This window comes from Astatotilapia calliptera, chromosome 14 (assembly GCF_900246225.1).
Source record: "Astatotilapia calliptera chromosome 14, fAstCal1.2, whole genome shotgun sequence".
Taxonomy (NCBI): domain Eukaryota; kingdom Metazoa; phylum Chordata; class Actinopteri; order Cichliformes; family Cichlidae; genus Astatotilapia; species Astatotilapia calliptera.
The window spans coordinates 34,849,691-34,865,210 of record NC_039315.1 but is presented as its reverse complement, the minus strand read 5'-3'; the positions used below and the strand labels follow the sequence as shown (position 1 = coordinate 34,865,210).

At 44.8% G+C, this 15,520-nt stretch overlaps 1 protein-coding gene and 1 long non-coding RNA gene across 2 annotated transcripts; both read left to right on the top strand.

The window, feature by feature from the left end:
• Positions 1 to 4,038: 4,038 nt before the first annotated feature.
• Positions 4,039 to 6,585, top strand: LOC113035738 (zinc finger BED domain-containing protein 1-like). The gene is made up of 2 exons (XM_026191382.1): positions 4,039 to 5,111; positions 5,331 to 6,585. Exons 1-2 carry the CDS (start codon positions 4,039 to 4,041, stop codon positions 5,980 to 5,982), a joined length of 1,725 nt encoding a protein of 574 aa, XP_026047167.1. The 3' UTR covers positions 5,983 to 6,585.
• A 168-nt stretch (positions 6,586 to 6,753) lies between these two features.
• Positions 6,754 to 10,319, top strand: LOC113036377 (uncharacterized). Its single transcript, XR_003274444.1, has 2 exons — positions 6,754 to 7,982; positions 8,117 to 10,319. It is a non-coding gene; the product is annotated as an uncharacterized LOC113036377 (long non-coding RNA).
• Positions 10,320 to 15,520: the final 5,201 nt, after the last annotated feature.

Sequence of the window (15,520 nt, the reverse complement as noted above, 5' to 3'; positions counted from 1 at the left end):
TGTGGTGTAGATGTCCTCAATAGAGGGTAGAGAGACCCCGATGATCTTCTCTGCTGTTCCCACTATCCGCTGTAGGGTCTTGCGGTCTGATATGGCACAGCTCCCAAACCAGACAGTGATGCAGCCGCTCAGGATGCTCTCAATAGTTCCTCTATAGAAGGTGGTCAGGATCGGTGGTGGAAGCCGGGCCTTTCTCAGTCTTCTCAGAAAGAAGAGACGCTGTTGGGCTTTCTTGTGCAGGGAGCTGGTGTTGAGGGACCAGCCGAGGTCCTTCTCCAGGTGTACACCCAGGAATTTGGTGCTGTCAACGATCTCCACAGAGGAGCCGTTGATGCTCAGCGGTGAGTGGTCGCCTCGTGTCCTCCTAAAGTCAACAACCATCTCTTTTGTCTTGTCAACATTCAGAGACAGGTTGTTGTCCTTACACCAGTCCGTTAGTCTCTGCACTTCCTCTCTGTACGCTGACTCGTCGTTCTTGCTAATGAGACCCACCACGGTCGTGTCATCAGCGAATTTAATGATGTGATTTGAACTGTGTGTTGCTACACAGTCATGAGTCAGCAGTGTGAACAGCAGAGGACTGAGCACACAGCCTTGTGGGGCCCCAGTGCTCAGTGTGGTGGTGCTGGAGGTGCAGTTCCCGATCCGTACTGACTGAGGCCTTCCGGTCAGAAAGTCCAGGATCCAGTTGCAGAGGGAGGTGTTCAGGCCTAACAGGCTCAGCTTTCCGATCAGTTGTTGGGGGATGATCGTGTTAAATGCTGAGCTGAAATCTATGTACAGCATTCGGACGTGTGAGTCCTTCTTGTCCAAGTGTGTCAGGGCAAGATGGAGTGCAGTGGAGATGGCGTCGTCCGTTGAGCGGTTATGGCGGTATGCAAATTGCATTGGGTCCAGTGAGGGGGGCAGCAGGGTCTTGATGTGTCTCATGACGAGCCGTTCGAAGCACTTCATGATGGTGGGTGTAAGTGCGATAGGGCGGTAGTCATTGAGACAGGACACAGAAGACTTCTTGGGCACGGGGACGATGGTGGTGGCCTTGAAGCACGTGGGGACAACGGCACTGCTCAGAGAGATGTTGAAGATGTCGGTGAGAACATTTGCCAGCTGATCAGCACATTCTCTGAGCACTCTGCCTGGGATGTTGTCTGGTCCAGCAGCTTTACGTGGATTGACTCTGCGTAGAGTTTTCCTCACCTCAGCTGTAGTGAGACACAGGACCTGGTCGTTCGGAGGAGGGGTGGTCTTCCTCGCCGCCACGTCGTTCTGCCTGTCGAACCGAGCATAGAAGTTGTTAAGCACATCTGGGAGGGAGCCGTCACTGTCACAGGCAGGTGGTGTCGTCCTGTAGTTAGCGATGGCTTGTAAGCCCTGCCACATGCGTCGTGTGTCGCCGCTGTCCTTAAAGTGGTTGTGGATTCTCTGGGCGTGTGCGCGCTTCGCCTCTCTGATGGCCCGAGAAAGTTCAGCCCTCGCTCTTCTAAGCGCCACCTTATCTCCCTCTTTGAAGGCAGAGTCTCGGGTCCTTAGAAGTGCACGCACTTCCGCAGTAATCCACGGTTTCTGGTTGGGTCGTGAGATGATGATCTTGGAGACAGTGACGTCATCGGTGCACTTGTTGATATAGCTGGACACTGATGATGTGTACTCCTCCAAGTCAGTGAAGTCGCCGTAAGTTGCAGCCTCTCTAAACATGTTCCAGTCAGTGCTCTCAAAACAGTCCTGAAGAGCAGAGATGGCTCCTGCTGGCCAGGTTTTCACCTGCTTCAGAACCGGTTTTGATCGCCTGACGAGTGGTCTGTATGCTGGAATTAGCATAACAGAGATGTGGTCTGAGTAGCCGAGGTGGGGGCGGGGCTCTGCCCGATATGCGCCGGGGATGTTTGTGTAAACAAGATCCAGCGTGTTTTCTCCCCTCGTTGCAAAGTCCACATACTGATGGAATCTAGGAAGCACTGACTTGAGATTTGCATGGTTGAAGTCCCCAGCAACAATAAACAGTCCATCCGGGTGTGTATTTTGCAGTTCACTGATCTTTGTATACAATTCCCATAGCGCTTCCTTAGCATTAGCGCTAGGTGGAATGTACACTCCGATAATGAAAACAGTGGTGAGTTCCCGTGGTAAGTAAAAAGGTCTGCATCTAACAGTCACAAACTCCACCAGCGATGAGCAATAACTAGAGACTAGCACAGAGTTCTTGCACCATTTCTCGTTGATGTAAACACACAAGCCGCCACCGCGAGTCTTACCGCACAGAGCTGCATTTCTGTCGGCGCGAAACGAGGCCAGCCCGTTTAGCTGAATAGCGGCGTCCGGTACTCTTTCGCTGAGCCATGTTTCCGTGAAAACAAAGACACAGCAGTCTCTAATCTCACGCTGTGTGGCCTGCTGGAGTCGGATGTAATCCAGTTTGTTATCCAGGGAGCAGACGTTGGATAAGATGATGGACGGTAGAGCCGGCCGGCTAGGGTTTGTTTTTAGCCTAGCACAGACTCCCGCCCGCTTGCCGCGCTTCCGCTTCCTCGCGCAACGCTTCCGATGTCTCCACCTCCGTCCGCCGGCATCAGGCAACGCCGAGGCTTCGAGGCCTGGTTCGCGGAGCAAGCCGAGTTCACGCAGCGTTTCCCGCAGCCCCTCCTGGATGTCGTCAACTAGGTTATTTAGGTTGAAAAGTGTCTGGCTGTTGTATGCACGAACACCGACACCAGTTGCGACGTTATCCATACATAGTGCAAAATAAGCACGCTAAACACAAAAACGTAAACAATAAACAATGCAGCACCAGTTTTGGCTCCGGAGTGGCCGCTGCGTGCTACTGCCGCGCCGCCATCTTGACCTGTCGGAGCTTGTTTTCCAGCTTCCTCCACTTGCGAACCATCGATTCATTAAATTAACCTTAAATTCTCTCGCCGCTGCTCGATTTCCATGTTCCTCCGCGTAGCTGATGGCCTTCAGTTTAAACTGTGCTTCGTAAGCGTGTCTCTTTGCCATTTTCAGGGTTGTTAAAACAACGATGTCCTGCATAACGCACATACCTGTTCTTTTATACACGTATGTGCGATTGTCCCGGTATATACGATCAACGCCCACACTTCACCCTTTAACGTTCTCATGGTGTTCTCTACTATGTCCTCCTTACAACACATAGGGGGCACTGCGCTATAGGGCGCGCCGTACTTTTTGAAGAAAATCTAAGACTTTTAAGTGCGCCTTATGGTCGTGAAAATACGGTACTGCAACAACATGGCAACAGAGCAGCTGCAGAGAATTCAACATTAATGAATCGATGTCCACAACCTGCTGCACAACCTGCAGCAGGTTGTGGCCTGATGTGTTTGTAAGAGTTTCACTTTCAGGAGGAGAAGATTTAAACGAGTCACACAAATGTGAACTACAATGTCTGTGACACACAATTTATGCAAACTGCAGTAAATCTGACCTGAAGAAATCCAGTCTTCTGCCTGTTGTGGTTGTGACAGCTGCTCGTAGGAGAGTTTGTTTGTAGGAGGTGGAGATGTTCTCAGATCAAGTGCGTAATCGTCTCTTTGTGTAGACGCTAAAAGCTGTGAGCCAAAACTCTCTGCTCTGAAACTCTTCACTCAGTCCTCACGCTGAGAGTTTAGAGGCTGAACTTCTTGTTCCTCCATAACACTTTTCATGAAACAGCAGAAATGAGCTTGTGTTTCTCAGCAGTGCGCACACAGAGAACCGATCCTCTCTGCTCAGTCTGAACAAATCAAAGTGAAACGTCAGTGAAAACACAGCTGCTGATCAAACTGTGTCAGATTAATGCCTCAATGTTTCACTGTGAGGTTAAAAAATACATAAAAATGATTTAAAGAAGTAGGAGGCAGATTTTCACAATAAGAGCACTTTGTTTTTAATATAGCTGTCGAAATTAACGCGTTAATTGCGATAATTAAATTTTGGAATTAATTACGTTAGAATATTTAACTATTTAGCGCAACACGCAGATAAAAAAAAAAAAAAGTCGCTCCCATAATTCCACTTGATTTGTTTACCGCGCCACTGAAAATGGAGAAGCAGGAACAGGATGGCCTTCTGGATGGGGAATTCAAATACAAGAAGAACATAGATGGGACAATAAACAAACGCGTTGTAATTTGCACTCACTGTAGTAAAGAGTTTCAATTTCACCGTTCAAATTCGACCTTAAAATACCACCTTAATGCCAAACACGCGTTTGTCGGGGCAGCAGCTTCACCCGGCCTGCGTCAGACCACTCTTAGTGAACGCAGGCCACTCGGTAAGTCTTCTTTGGACAAACTGACCGACAATATAGCCAAATGGATAGTAAAGGACTGTAGACCACTAAGCATTGTGGAGGACAAGGGCTTTGCGGATGTTTTAAAGGTTGCATCTCAGGACGCGTCCTACAAGCCCCCAGCGAGAAGCACAATAACAATTCGAATCCACGAACTGTATGAAACGGAGAAAAAGAAAAAAGAAGAGGCTTTAGTTCACACAGAATGCGTGGCTCTGACAGGAGACCACTGGACATCATTGAGTAATAACAATTACCTGGGAGTTACTGCGCATTTAATCACTGAAGCCTGGGGTCTGACATCCTTTGCGCTGACTATAATGAAAACGGAAGAGCGGCACTTTGCGGAGGCTTGTGCAGAGCAGTTCCAGACTGTTGCTCGCAGGTGGAGAATTGAGGAGAAGGTGACAACAGTAGGCACGGACAGTGCGCGCAATATGATCGCTGCGGCTCGCATCATGCCATTCAATCACATGCCGTGTACCGCGCACATTCTACAGAGATGCATCACAGTGAGTCTCGCAGACAGTGGCTTTGTCACTGCGCTGGCCAAATGTCGCAAAATTGTTGGCCATTTTAAGCACAGCCCAGCAAACACAGCAGAGCTGAACGCAGAGCAGGTGTCACTGGGGCGCAAGCAGGAGCCGTTGGCCCAGGACGTGCCTACGCGCTGGAACTCCACGCTGGAGATGGTGAAGCGCTTGATCCGCAACCAAACTGCAGTAACCGCGACTCTGGATAAACAAAAGCATAAACTTGTCCTCCTGACGCCTCCAGAGTGGGACAAACTTCAGAGACTGGAGACACTTCTAGAGCCCTGCAGGTGAGCCTGTCATTGTGACCATAATTGTAGGTTTAGATTAAATGTATCAAACATACATCTTAAATCAGTTTTGTTATTATGAAAATGTCTTAATACCTAGTAATAAAAAGCTTTTTTTAATTTGCTGTCTTATCTGTGTGTGTGTGTGTGTGTGTGTGTGTGTGTGTGTGTGTGTGTGTGTGTGTGTGTGTGTGTGTGTGTGTGTGTATTCCACTGCAGATATGTGACTGAACTGCTGGGAGGAGAGGCCTACGTCTCCTGCTCTGTAGTTCTACCAGCCTTCTGCCACCTGCGCCGTGTCATGGAAGTAACTGATGAGGACCCTGCATATGTGGTGAGGTTTAAAGAGAAGTTTAAGGAAGACCTTGCTTCCCGCCAGGAACATACCAACTATGCATGGCTCCAGATCGCAACTGCACTGGACCCACGTTTTAAAGACCTACGCAGTGTGCCCAAGACTGACAGAGAAGCAGTGTGGACCACACTGGCAGGCATGCTGCATGAAGACTCTCCTAGAAGATCACACACTGCAGAAGAAGGTCCAGCCAAGAAGAGGCTGAGCCTGCTGCAGATGGACTCTGACTCTGAGTCAGAGGAGGAGGTACAGCAGGACAGAGCCATACAGCGCTACAGAGCAGAGCCCTGCACTGCCTTAGAGGACTGTCCCTTACAGTGGTGGGCAGCTCATGCAGGAGCCCACAGCCAGCTGGCCCGCCTTGCTCGCAGATACCTGGCCACTCCTGCCTCCACAGTGCCCTGTGAGAGGCTGTTCTCTGTAGCAGGGCACATTGTGAACAAGAAGAGGTCTGCTCTGCACTCAGAGAACGTGGACAAGTTGGTTTGTCTCAGCAACTGGCTGAAGGATGAGTAGACCAGAGGACCGTGTGTTTAGAGCTTGTTCTATGGTTGAATGTGATTTAAACAATACTTTTCACTGTTGTTCATATTTTTTTGCACTAATCTACCTTACCCAAAAGGATGATTGGAGATTTTTTCTATTTTGCCTGTTGAATTAGGCCTATGTTCTGTGAACTTGAAGATGTATATGGATAAAACAATGTGCTAGATTTAAACGGGTGGAAAACATTCAGTAAAAATCCCTCACAATTATTTGAAGCCCTGTTCTGCTTGTACTGTTTGTACTCACAATTAATAATAAATAAAACAAACAAGTGTGTTAAAAACCACTATCTGTCCCGATTTTTACACATATATACACATATACACATATATTTCGAGTTGCGATTAATCAATTTTTAGGCTGTGATTAATTCGCTTCCAGCACAACACCCAGCCTACGTCAGACCACGCTGAGTGAACGCAGGCCACTCAGCGTGGTCTTAGCATTAAATAACACTAACAAGTGTGTAAAAATCCGCTATCTGTCCGTATGTTTGCACACATTTTGGTCATATTTCGAGTTGCAATTAATCATGATTAATTAATTTTTAGGCTGTGATTAATCTGATTAAAAATTTTAATCATTTGACAGCCCTAGTTTTTAATTCAGTTAATGTCAAACTGTCATCAACACCTCTGTGTTGTCTCCGTCTCTGAGCAGATTCAGGCATTACTCAAATAATAAAGGCTTTTTTTCACTATTATACTTTTCATTAGTCTCCAGGTTGATGATTAGAAACAGAATTATTAAAGTTTTTATCATTTCAGGCTGAAAATCAACATGAATTTGGTTCTAATCAAAGAAGCTCCTTTAATGTGTGTCATTAAAATCCTCACACAGACTTAAAAAGGCGACATTAACATTAAAATAAATGAAAGAAGCTTCAGCTGAGAGCTTCATGCAGTCATCATCAGCAGCTCATAGCAGTCACAGCTCTTTATTACGCAGCTTTGCAGGAATTAAAGTGGCTGAAGTGTCAGAGTTTGTGTGAGAAGCTGCTTCATGGACAGCTGTACACACGTCTTTATTATTTCTTCATAAATCAAACACACAGGTTTGTCTGCAGATGATTTAAAGTGTGTCGTTGTGCAGTTAAAGCTGTTTGTGTGACGCCCTGACCTCCTGTGAATGAAACAGCCAATCAGATCCATCAGAGAGAGAGCAGGAAGTGTTGTGTGTTTGTGACAGAACAAGGAAACAGTGATGATGATGAACATAAAGGTCCTCTGATGTTTCCTGTTACAGTAACGCTTGTTCATCTGTTGCTCTCCTACACTTTCCTATAAATAAAGGAGAAAAAGTCCGTTTAGTTTCATTTCCTACAGCTCAGAGTTACACTTCACATTCCTGCTGTCACATCAAAAAGCTTCACTTTGGTCCAACATCTACATGTTAACATGAAACACAGACAGACTCAGAACATCTGGAACATCTGCACTTTGACCCAAACTGTTATAGCAGGATATTTTCTGCATATTTCTTATGTTGGACCTGTTTGAACTGTAAACGACCTGTAATCATCTGTAAATGGTGTGAGACACACTGAGGCCACCTACAGGGCAGCTGGGGAACAGCAGGGATCTGAAATCATACGAGACGTTAGTGAGTGAGAAGAACAAACGGACTTAAGATGGGTCGAAGTGATCAAAGTTGATCTAAAACAGAAGATAAATCCAAAGCAGCATCAGATGAATGTTACCATTTCCAGTTACGGTGCCCTTCATCTAATATGGAAATGTGTTGTTTTTTTTTTGCCGTGTTGTTGTTCTTCCTATTGTGTTTAGGCCAGAGATGCTCTTCAAACAGCGGACAGACATGACCACATTACAAGAACATGGTGTGAGTCCGATTTGATATTCCAGTCAACGCTGAGAGACCTTAACCAGGAAGTCAGAGGTCAGCTGATGCTGCGAGCAGGAAGTGAACCAAGGGAAAGGTCCACTCTACTCAATCTCAAAGAAAATATGCTGGTATTTGTTGATGTTGATGGTACAATAAAAATATATAATATAATAAATAATAAAATATCATGTGATGATGAGATGTGTTGTTGGTGTTTGTATTTTCTGTAAATGTCTTTTTTAATGTAAATGCTTTGTTCCAGACGGACAGGGAATCAGTTGCTGTACGATGACATCATCTTGATGTTGACGAGGAGGGCGAGAAAAACTAGTTTTGTCCTGCAGATGGCGATCTTGCACCGTGTTCAGAGAGCCGACACTTTGATGGTGCTGCTCTACTCAGCTTACTTTAGCCTGGGTTGGACTCTATATGAGCAGCTTCCACTCTGGTTTCACTCTTAAACACACTTGTTTGATTTCACTTGTAAAAGTTGAAGAATAAATATTTTATTACAAAATTATTTGTTGATGCATTTTTTTAGGGTCAAATATCTTGTTTGATTTGAGGAATGAACTGTTAGGGTGGAAAAAGTGAATCAGGTTAAAATAGTGGTGCTTTATATCAGTGAAGATGTATAATGTAATTTAAAATGTTGATGATGGGTTGTAGTGGGCTTGTACTTACAAAACTGCCTCATTTTATTGGAACGATCCACAGTTGCATCCATTCACGGATGACATCTGACATCATTTGACATCTGGTCTGAACACGTTTGTACACAAGATGCCTCAGTTCTGGATGTTCCCACAGACTCCTCTGTGCACCTAAAGAAAAGGTCAAGGGTCAGCAGCACATGTAGTTGGGACAATTCTTCAGTCGCACAAACTACACAATCATTTTCCTCCAATGACGACTTTTCACTTGCAGAAATGGTCCTGTGTGATTTCCAGGCTGTGATATAAAAACTAGTTCCTAATGGCAGCGACTCACTCAGTAAACATGTGTTTCCTTCACCAACCTCACACACAGATCCAATAAGATCAGGAAGTGGGCAGTATAGTACAATATGTGTTATTCTGTGCTGCACTGCCCAAACTAAAGATCTGCTGAAGTGTTGGAAATGATCCAGATGTTTATTTTGGACGATACAGCAGAAGATCAGACATGAAAGTGGAGATAACACAGAAGACCTGCAGCAAAGGTCAGAGGTCAGACTGGGCCCCTGGATTCAACAATGAGCCAATGATCATCAAGCAGTGACTAAAGCAGAGCCCTGACGTTCTGACATTCATCACACAGTCAGAACAAATGTCTGCTGATGACTTCATCTCATGAAACGACTGATAGATGTCAGTTCATTGATCAGCTGAGCTGCTGATCTTCATCGTCACAGAAACATTCAGCTTGTTTCAATCAGTAAATAACTCCCACTACTCCCAGTTTGAACTGTTCCCACTCAAAATGCTGTGAGAACAATGATCATTGTAGAACTTCACAAACATCACGTGTTGTTTTCCACATGTAAGATCAGCAAACACACAGAAACTTCCTGTTGCCACACACGGCCTCTAAAATCTCTTCCACGCTTTCTGTCTGAAGTCCACTCTCTGTGTCGGATCCACAGGAAACAACAAGATCTTATTAACATGGTTTTCAATGTGTCTCCTTCCAAAAAGTCCAACCAATGAACAAATGTGTGTATTTGTGGAGGCCGAACAAAAGCATGACACATTTCTCTGTTTCTATAAACTGGAGTCAAACACAAACATGAAGAGTTTCACTGACAGACTCCAAAATGCCCCCACAGTGGATCAAAGGGAAATCCTACAGTGTGGCCAGAGACTCTTAATGGCTCCAACATCAACACATCCACAATGTTGGATCCAGTTCTGCCTCACAGAGTTACTAAGACACACCCTCTGCCAGCATCACAACAGCTCCACCTGCTTCACCTGCCTCCTCAGCATCTGTACACCTGAAGAGAAAAGAAAGGCTCCAACAGCTCAAATCTACAAAGGATTCATGAAGTTTCATCCAACAATAACATGTTTGCCTTCCACAGTGTGCTGTTAGACACCACTGTACCTCTGCCATTTCAAAAAGAGCAGCTTGGGAACATTTTGGCTCCAAACACTTTGTGTTTAAGTTCTTTGTTTTCTTTGTGAAGCCGACAACATCTGGAGCTTTGTGACTCATAGAAACATCATTTTGTTCTTTAGATGACAGCAGATTGGGACTGAATAATCAATCACTATCAAACCAATAAAGACAAACATGCTGATTTTACAGGAACTTTGTTGGAGAAGCTGCAAAGACATGAAACTGGTGGAGATCCCAAACCAGTTGATAGTGCTGGTTATTCCAAATAAAGCTGTTTCCCTTTGAGATGAAATGACTTTCTGTCCTGATATATAATAAAGATGTTGTTGTTTTTGAGCCCCTGTATTAAAAGTAGTTTAAAGTCAGCTTGAGTTTGATGTCTTTATGTCAAAGCTGCTCATGATGTTGAGCTGCTGATGGAATAAAAACAATATAAAAGCATGTAGTCCAGACTTAAATGTAGCCTGTTGTTAGCTGAGGTCCACACACAGTGTTTGACAGTGTAAAGTGTGTGAAAGGGCTGCTGGTGGAGCTCACTAGGATGAGCAGGTGACCACGAGGTGGAGAGCAGCTGGCCTGGCTTTGACCCGGGCCACGCCCCCTTTCTCTCTGCTTTGCTGTCACTTATCTTCACTGCTCTGTCCAATAAAGCTGAAAAAGGCCCCGAATCAAAGAAATCTGCTGCAGCCTCTGAAATGTCTTCTGTTTCCTTCCCGACGGCTTTTTCACCGTCAGCCCATCAGACAGTCCAGCAGCATTTATGATGATGTCATGATGTTGAAGAGGCTGCTACGGTGGCCTCCCATGACCCCCAGCCTCATCACAGCTGAGATGCAGACATTTGAAAACATTCAGCAGACAACTGAATAACAGTCCAACACAACAGTCTGTGTGCAGACACACACTGACCTTTCATATAGTCAAACACAGCTGGTTGAGTCATTTCTCTGTGAGTCTAAAGTGAATCTAGTATTTGAAAGTCCACTTCCTGTATTTGTTGTTGAAGACTTCTTCAGCTTCTTCTCAAGGACATCAGCTGCTTGTTTGGCAGCAGAGGCAGTTAAGAAGCTTCCTGAAAAACACTGAACAGTGAGTTCACTGTGGCATATGACAGATTCAGCTTTCTGTGTGCAAATGTGTCTGTGTCGACCTTTCAAATGCTGTTGAATCCAAAACATCAGCGGCTCCTCGGCTGCTCACTTCATGCACTTCTGTCTGTGTGACAGTCCAATGACATCACAGCTGTTTCCAGCCCCAGTGTCTCAGGACTGGACACCTTTAAACATGTCGAGGATCAAACAGCGTCCAGCTAAACACACATGAAACTATCAGAGCTGACAATCATTCCAATAACATCTAATGGTTCATGTATGTAGACACAGGACTACAAGGAAATGGCTCTCAGCATCTGGCTGTGGGAACACATGAGTCCCTGTTTGTGTTCAGATTGTGTGCATGTTTTAGACGTGTGTCACATGTAGAAACACAACAATCCCACAATGACACACAGATGTGTTTGACACAGCTGTGCAGCTGTAAGTTGTTTCTAATGATTCATTGAAGCTCTTCTAACATTCTGGAGACGATCAGTACATGAATCTGTTCAACACGACAACAATTTGACTTCAGTGTGAACGTTTGCATTAAATAACCTTCTTCATCCAGCTGACAGCATCTTCATCCTATGATGTGAACAGTTCCTCCTGTTGATGACAAACCTCTGACAGGATCTGCTTGAGGAGCTTTTTCATGTGCAGCTCTCTGAGCTCAGGGCTGAGCTGCTGTTTCATCTTTAAGAGCTGCTGCCTCCTCGCCGGACTTGTTCTCCTCTTCTTCTCCTAATGACACCATTTCTGCTTCATATTAAATTCAATAAAGATGCTGACATGTATCTGTAGCAACAACATCATTGAATCTAGAACAACTGGAGCCAAACCAGTGGCTCTGCTGGGATCACTGGTGAGCCAACACTTCCTTGTTGATGCAGATTTCAGGGCTTCCTTTTGCTCCTCCGTTATAACTGTTCTCTCTTCTCAACACATGATGACACAAAGGAATCAGCAGTGACAAAGATGATGCTGAAGAGAAGCACACACTTCACACATATAACAGAGCAGTGCAGTTACACACACCTCTGCTCGACATCAGGCCTCAAACAAAGACACAAAACACTAACTTGACTCTAAACAGAAGAAACGAGCAGCTGTTTCTGTTCTGTGCTTATTTATATTTGACACACATGCTTCTCTTTGTGCAAACACACATCGCACTATAAGGGTAACCTCGCACACAATGATTGGACAGCACAGTGATGATGCTGGGAGATCCTATACGCAGCAACACAGAAACACTGAGAACTTTAAACAATGATGGAAAGTGTTATAAATGACTTGTTGGCCTCTGATCTGTCACAAACAGCTGAAACGTGTCTCTCATGAGTCACATGAAGGTTTTTGACAGAAAGGACAAAAAGTAGCTGCAGTCAGTTTGTGTCATTTTTATATTTATTCATCTGGGAGAAAAATCTGAGGGACATTAAAATGTGTTTTCAACAGAGACAAGAACATGAATATAACAGAACAGGTAAATGAACATGTTTCAAGTAAACAGCTGGACTGATCAGGTCCAAACACAGAGTGATAAACTTGTCAAACAGCTGTCATATCTTTATATAGAAGCTCTTTATAAATGCTGCTCACTGCAGTCTGTTTACTAATAATGTCAAAGTGTTAGAAACACAGAAACATCAGAATGGTCTTTGTTCACAGAAACCTGTCTGGGATCCTTTGTTGTTCTTTTGATGCAGAGTTACATTATAAATATAAAGAGTTATTTCAGAGTCTCATCAGTTTTCCTGCATGTCTTTATTTAACACATCAGCAGGGCTGAAGCTCTCATGTTAAACACACACTGATCTATGGACACGTTCATGTGTTTCTAACAGAACCAGGCTGTTATCAGCCTGCACTAACATTATGTCACACACACTGAATGTAACAGTGACAGTTTACATCATCACACAATCAGCTGTGATTGTTTCACTGTCATCAAACGAGTCAACAGGAAGTAGAATCAATAGAAACCAATCATTTACTGACAGCATGTCTGATGGAAATAAGTGCAGATTATGTATGAAGTCTAACTGCACACAGTAACTGTGTTACAATAAGGACTTAACAGCGCCCTCTGCTGGAGTGTTTCAGTACTGCGTTAACTAGAATACACCACCTCCTCCTCACACCACCTGCTACAGCTCTACTCTTCTATGACTACAGTCATCCACAGCACTGATGTGAGGTCACATGGTTCATATGTAAGGAGCACAGCTGACCTCAGGTCAGTTTAATGACTGTGAGCAGCAGCTGTGTTATTGTCACTGTGACAGGGAGACACTCTCAGACACAGCGCTCATGTCAGCTTGTTCTCATGCAGGAGGATCAGGAGCTCCATGTTTGTCTTTCTGTTTGAATCATGATGTGTTTGTGCCATCAGAGTCTGTCATGAGTACTCAGGGTTTCACAGCAGCTCTTCTGGATGCTGACGAGGACTCCAACCTCATGTTTCACCTCTCTGAGCTTCTGATGTCTGTGAACACTCGTGTTTCTTCTCTGGGCTCATCTGGACAAAAACACCTTTCTGTGTTTGGCTGCAGCCTCATTCTGACTGACAGGAAGTGTGTTATCCATGAGCTGCACTTCTGTGAGGAAGTTTCCTGCTGTGTTTCCTGTCTGTGGACAAACACGAGTGTTCCAGCTGAGGACTTGCTTCCTTCCACCTGTCCATACAGGACATCACGCTGTCTGCAGCTCTGTAAATGCAGCTCCAGGTCCTTCCACGTGCTGCTCTGTATTTGTGCAGTTTGTAGTGTGTCCTGGGAAACGTAGCACACATGGTGTTCTTCTGCTGTTTCCTCCTTTCACTGAGTGTGAAACACTGACGCTGTGCTGTTGTTCACAGAGGGGAGCTGATTCTAGCTGCAGCTGGACTCTGTCATCTAACTGAATGTGTTGGTGCTGATCACGGGGCTCTGAGGGGGGAGCAGCAGGAGGACTCTGGATGCTGACGTCAGTGTATCTGTGGAAGCTCCCACAGCGTGTCTGTCATTCAATATTGTGCTGTATATTGTATCTATGCAAAGATGAACAGACTGTGTGTTCACTGGTCTCTGTGCTGCAGCTCTGATGTCATCATCACTCCCTCCTCCACCCTCAGCAGTCCCAGCATGCTGCTGTGGTGCACCCCACCCTCACTCTACACCTGAGCCACAGACCACACCCTCCACCTCAATATACACCACAGTTTTCTCTGCTGTGGAAATGAGATCAGGAGGAAATCATCATTATTATTATTTAATAAACGCTCACATTAATGTGGGCTTATTTGTTTCATATTAGAAACATTAGTTGAGTGTTTTTAGTATAAAATGGTCAAAGTCCCTCTTTTTGCTCCTCCCCTCACCTGTGGATGGGCGGTGCTGTTACCGTGGTGACAGCTTGGATGTGTTTCAGTCCTGCCTGGTTATCACTGCAGGAATCTTTCACATTTATTACAGGTAATAACTCTGATTTTTCTGTGTATTATGAACCAAATGTATCCTGATACACACAGAGATGGATGAGCAGAGGTTTTTTTTGCAGTTTATGTAGTTACTATGGACTTAATGCATACATATTATTAAAATTAGGGCTATAACAGTTGTATTGATGTATAGCAACTTGAAATGCTCCCACAAATGGCTCCACAGCATGTAAAAATATAACAAAAGCTCTGGCGGACTTGGTTCTGTGGTCAGTCTTAAAGGGTGAAGTTAAACTCTGTAATCTTCACTGTGTCACAGAGTTCAGTGAGTCCCGTTATTCACAGTATCAATCAGATCATCAGAGAACAGCTGATCAGCAATCAGTGGTGCCAACAGCGCCTCCTGTGGTGAGAGGATGCAATAATGCAATGTAGCATTTTTCCACTCAACACTTGCAGTCATGGAAACTGTCTGTTGGATCTGTGTGACGTTGCTTTCTTGGTTAGAGTTCCTCACAAATGTCCAGATGATTCTTCTAATGAGGCGTCGACCATGTTTGCAGCTCTTTGGAAGAAAACGTCGCCCTTTGCCATCCTTACTTTTCTTTGACTTCTTCAAATGCAGCTGAACTCCAGCTGGTATTTTCTTGGACTTTGCAGCTGTTTCTGGTCATCAGTTCATTCCTGCAAACCTCTGAAGCTGAACAACAATGATGCTGCATTGCTGGCTGATCCCAAAAGGTTGATTCTGTTCATCTGGACGTTTTCAGAAACGTTTGCTCACTGATCAGGTGACTTCTTCAGTCTCAGCTGACTGCAGCTTTACAAGCTTACAAACAGCACATTTGCACAATGACTGAAAGCAGCAGCACCTGATATATATGATACTAATATAATACATATACATATATAATCCATACTAATGATGAAGGAACTGAGCTCACAGTCCATTGTTCATTCAGTGAACTACTCAGTTTATTTTGGGCCTCAGAAATGCTCACTCTGTTTGTACATCACTGTCAGCAATAGACTCATTCTGCTGTGTGGA

Coding starts and splice junctions, on each gene's coding strand:
- LOC113035738 (XM_026191382.1), top strand. CDS start 4,039: ATGGAGAAGCAGGAACAGGATGGCCTTCTGGATGGGGAATTCAAATAC. Junction 5,112..5,330: donor ACACTTCTAGAGCCCTGCAG/GTGAGCCTGTCA, acceptor ATTCCACTGCAG/ATATGTGACTGAACTGCTGG.